The following is a 3,024-nucleotide window of genomic DNA, read 5'->3' on the forward strand; positions in this document are numbered from 1 at the left end:
CGGCGGCACAGAGGTGCGACCCCGCTCGGTGGAGCTGGGCCTGGAGGAGCGGCGGGGCAAAGGCCGCGCGGCCGACGACCTGGAGGCTGGCGACGTCGAGGGCGGCGAGGGGTCTGAGGATGGCGGCAGCTCCGCGGGCTCGGACGCGGGGCCCGGCGCGGCGCTGTCGCTGGGCGCCTGCTGCCTGGCGCTGCTGCAGATATTCCGCTCCAAGAAGTTCCCGTCGGACAAGCTGGAGCGGCTGTACCAGCGCTACTTCTTCCGCCTGAACCAGAGCAGCCTCACCATGCTCATGGCAGTGCTGGTGCTCGTGTGCCTCGTCATGTTGGCCTTCCACGCGGCACGGCCCCCGCTCCAGCTGCCCTACCTGGCCGTGCTGGCGACCGCTGTGGGCGTGATCCTCATCATGGCGGTGCTCTGCAACCGCGCCGCCTTCCACCAAGACCATATGGGCTTCGCCTGCTACGCGCTCATCGCCGTCGTGCTGGCGGTCCAGGTGGTGGGCCTGCTGATGCCCCAGCCGCGCAGCGCCTCAGAGGGCATCTGGTGGACGGTTTTCTTCATCTACACCATCTACACGCTGCTGCCGGTGCGCATGCGGGCGGCAGTGGTCAGCGGGGTGCTCCTGTCTGCCCTTCACCTGGCCATTGCCCTGCGTGCCAACGCCCAGGACCAGTTCCTGCTCAAGCAGGTAGGGGCCTACCGGCCACAGGGACTGGATTATGGGGCGGGCAGGGGTGGCCTGACTCTAAAGAGAGGGGTCCCACCCTCAGCCTTTAAGTGGTGAAAAGAGAGAGAAGGATTGCCAAGCCTGTTAACCCCATCTGAGCCCCGGTGTCTTCATTTACAAAGATAGTGCTCTGGTCGTAACTGTAACGTTCCTGGCCCGTAGGAGACACACGCTAAACTGTAGCCATTATTGTGGGAATTTCAGTGAGGAAAGAAGGCTAGAGAAGACAATTGTATGGAGAGGTCCTCATCTCTCCCCATGCTTATGTCCCTGTATATAAAAGGCCCTCGGCAAGGTGGCTGGACCCGCTGGCAGCCACAGTCTCCTGAGAGGCAACCTCTTGTTTTCGTCCCCAGTCCTGGATAGAGGGATGGGGAGGGGAAACGCTGGGTGCCTCTTGCCCAGTCTTTTTTTTTTTTTTTCTTTATTGTTGTAGTTTAAATGAAGTTTACATTTCAAGTTAGTCTCCCATACAAAAATTATACGTACATTGTTATGTGACTCCAGTTGCTTTCCCCATACTGTGACAGCACACTCCTCCTTTCCACCCCTGACTCCCCATGTCCATTCAACCAGCTCCTGACCCTCTCTGCCTTCCCATCTCACCTCCGGACAGAAGCTACCCATTTAGTCTCTTGTATCTACTTGAGCTAAGAGGCACACTCCTTATGAGCATCACTTTATGTCCCAGGGAGGAGCGGCGCCAGCGGCCGAAGCGGCGCAGGGCCCGAGGCGTGCATGGCGCGCCCTGCGCTCGGCTCCCGCGGCCCCTCCGGGCTCCCCCGGAGCGCCCCTGCGGCGCAGCGGCTCTGCGGCGGGCCGCTCTTGGCTGGCTGCTTCTGAGCCCCGGCCCTCGATCTCTGGATGCCGTGCTCTCCGGCAGAAGCCCGTCTGCGTTCGGGCAGCACGGCGGCGGCGCTGCGCCGTGTTCCGCCCTCTGCCTAGTCCTTCCGCGCCCGCGCTCGGCCGCGGTGGGCCCGCAGCCGGCGGCCAGAAGCCTGGGGCTCGGGGAGCCGGTGCTGCCGCCCCCGGACCGGTGGGTCCCGGCCAGCCGCTCTCCGTTTGGAGGGAGAGGGGAACCCAGAGGGGAAGCGAGAGGGGAAGGGCCGCGCCGCAGAAGCCGGTCCTCACCCCCGCCCCCTGCGCGGACGCGCTCCAGGCTTGGCTAGACTTTCGCTGGGGCCACGCTCCCACTCTCGCCGCGGGGGGTGGGGGATGCGGGCGACCGCCCCCCCGAGCTCCAGGACCCTCCCTCACCCGGCTCCGGAGCTATTGCTCCGCCCGCCGCCCCCTCCCGCGTGCTCTCCACCCCTCATCCCACCTCCCCACCCCTAGCAAGAAAATAATGCTGGCTGGCGCCCGCACCTCCCAAACACTCCCTGTCAGCCGCCAGGAAAAGGCACCCGCTTACTCCCCGCGCCGGGACCCCAGCCGAGCCGCCTTCGCCGCCGCTTCGCCCCGTGCGCCGCTGAGCTCGGCTTAGGCAGAATCAGCGAGCGCCGCGCCCGGACACTGTCGGCTGCGGGGAGGCGCCGCCCGCAAGGACACCTCTCCGTCCCGCCTCGTCGCAACTCCGGCCCTGGTCGAGCTCAACGCGAGCAGGAGTCCGGACGTCCCTCTGCGCGGGGCGCAGCTGCCGGTACAGCCCCTGCTGCCCCAGCTGGGAGCCTACTCTATCTCGGATCCTGGGACTCCTGACGCGGATTCTCAGGCACTTCTCACCTCCGGGCTGCGCCTGCCTCCCGGTTAGCTCTCCCGCTGCCCTCTTCCTCCGCTCAGGACGGGGGTGCCACGATGCCCCGCTGCTGCACAGGGCCCCGGGCCGCCCCCGACGTGTGACCCCAGTCTGGTCCCCCTGCTCGGCCGTCCACCCTCCCCTTGGAGACCCCCGGCCCGACCTTCGGGGGAGGAGGAAGAAGACGACGAGGCCGAGGGGGGGATGTCCCGCACTAAAAGCGTGAGCCCCCCGGGCTACGCGGCGCAGACAGCGGAGGCGCCCGCGCCCCGGGGAGGCGCCGAACATCGCTCCGCGTGGGGAGAGGCCGATTCCCGTGCCAATGGTTACCCCCACCCCCCTGGAGGTTCGGCCCGCGGCTCCACCAAGAAGCCCCGGGGTGCCGTGACCCAGCAGCAGCAGCAGCGCCGGGCCAGCCGCTGGCGCAGCGACGACAACGACGATCCTCCGCTGAGCGGCGACGACCCTCTAGCCGGGGGCTTCGGTTTCAGCTTCCGCTCCAAGTCCGCCTGGCAGGAGCGCGGCGGCGACGATTGCGGTCGCGGCAGCCGCCGGCAGC

General features: G+C 67.0%; 1 protein-coding gene across 1 annotated transcript in view; it reads left to right on the forward strand.

The window, feature by feature from the left end:
- Positions 1-2,669: 2,669 nt before the first annotated feature.
- Positions 2,670-3,024, forward strand: part of ADCY5 (adenylate cyclase 5) — a 189,869-nt gene continuing 189,514 nt past the window's right edge. The window contains exon 1 of the mRNA XM_023728701.1: positions 2,670-3,024. This exon is cut by the window's right edge and continues 791 nt beyond it. Coding sequence (XP_023584469.1) covers positions 2,670-3,024 — 355 coding nt within the window.

Source organism: Trichechus manatus, unplaced genomic scaffold, assembly GCF_000243295.1.
Source record: "Trichechus manatus latirostris isolate Lorelei unplaced genomic scaffold, TriManLat1.0 scaffold00026, whole genome shotgun sequence".
In the NCBI taxonomy this organism is placed as follows: domain Eukaryota; kingdom Metazoa; phylum Chordata; class Mammalia; order Sirenia; family Trichechidae; genus Trichechus; species Trichechus manatus.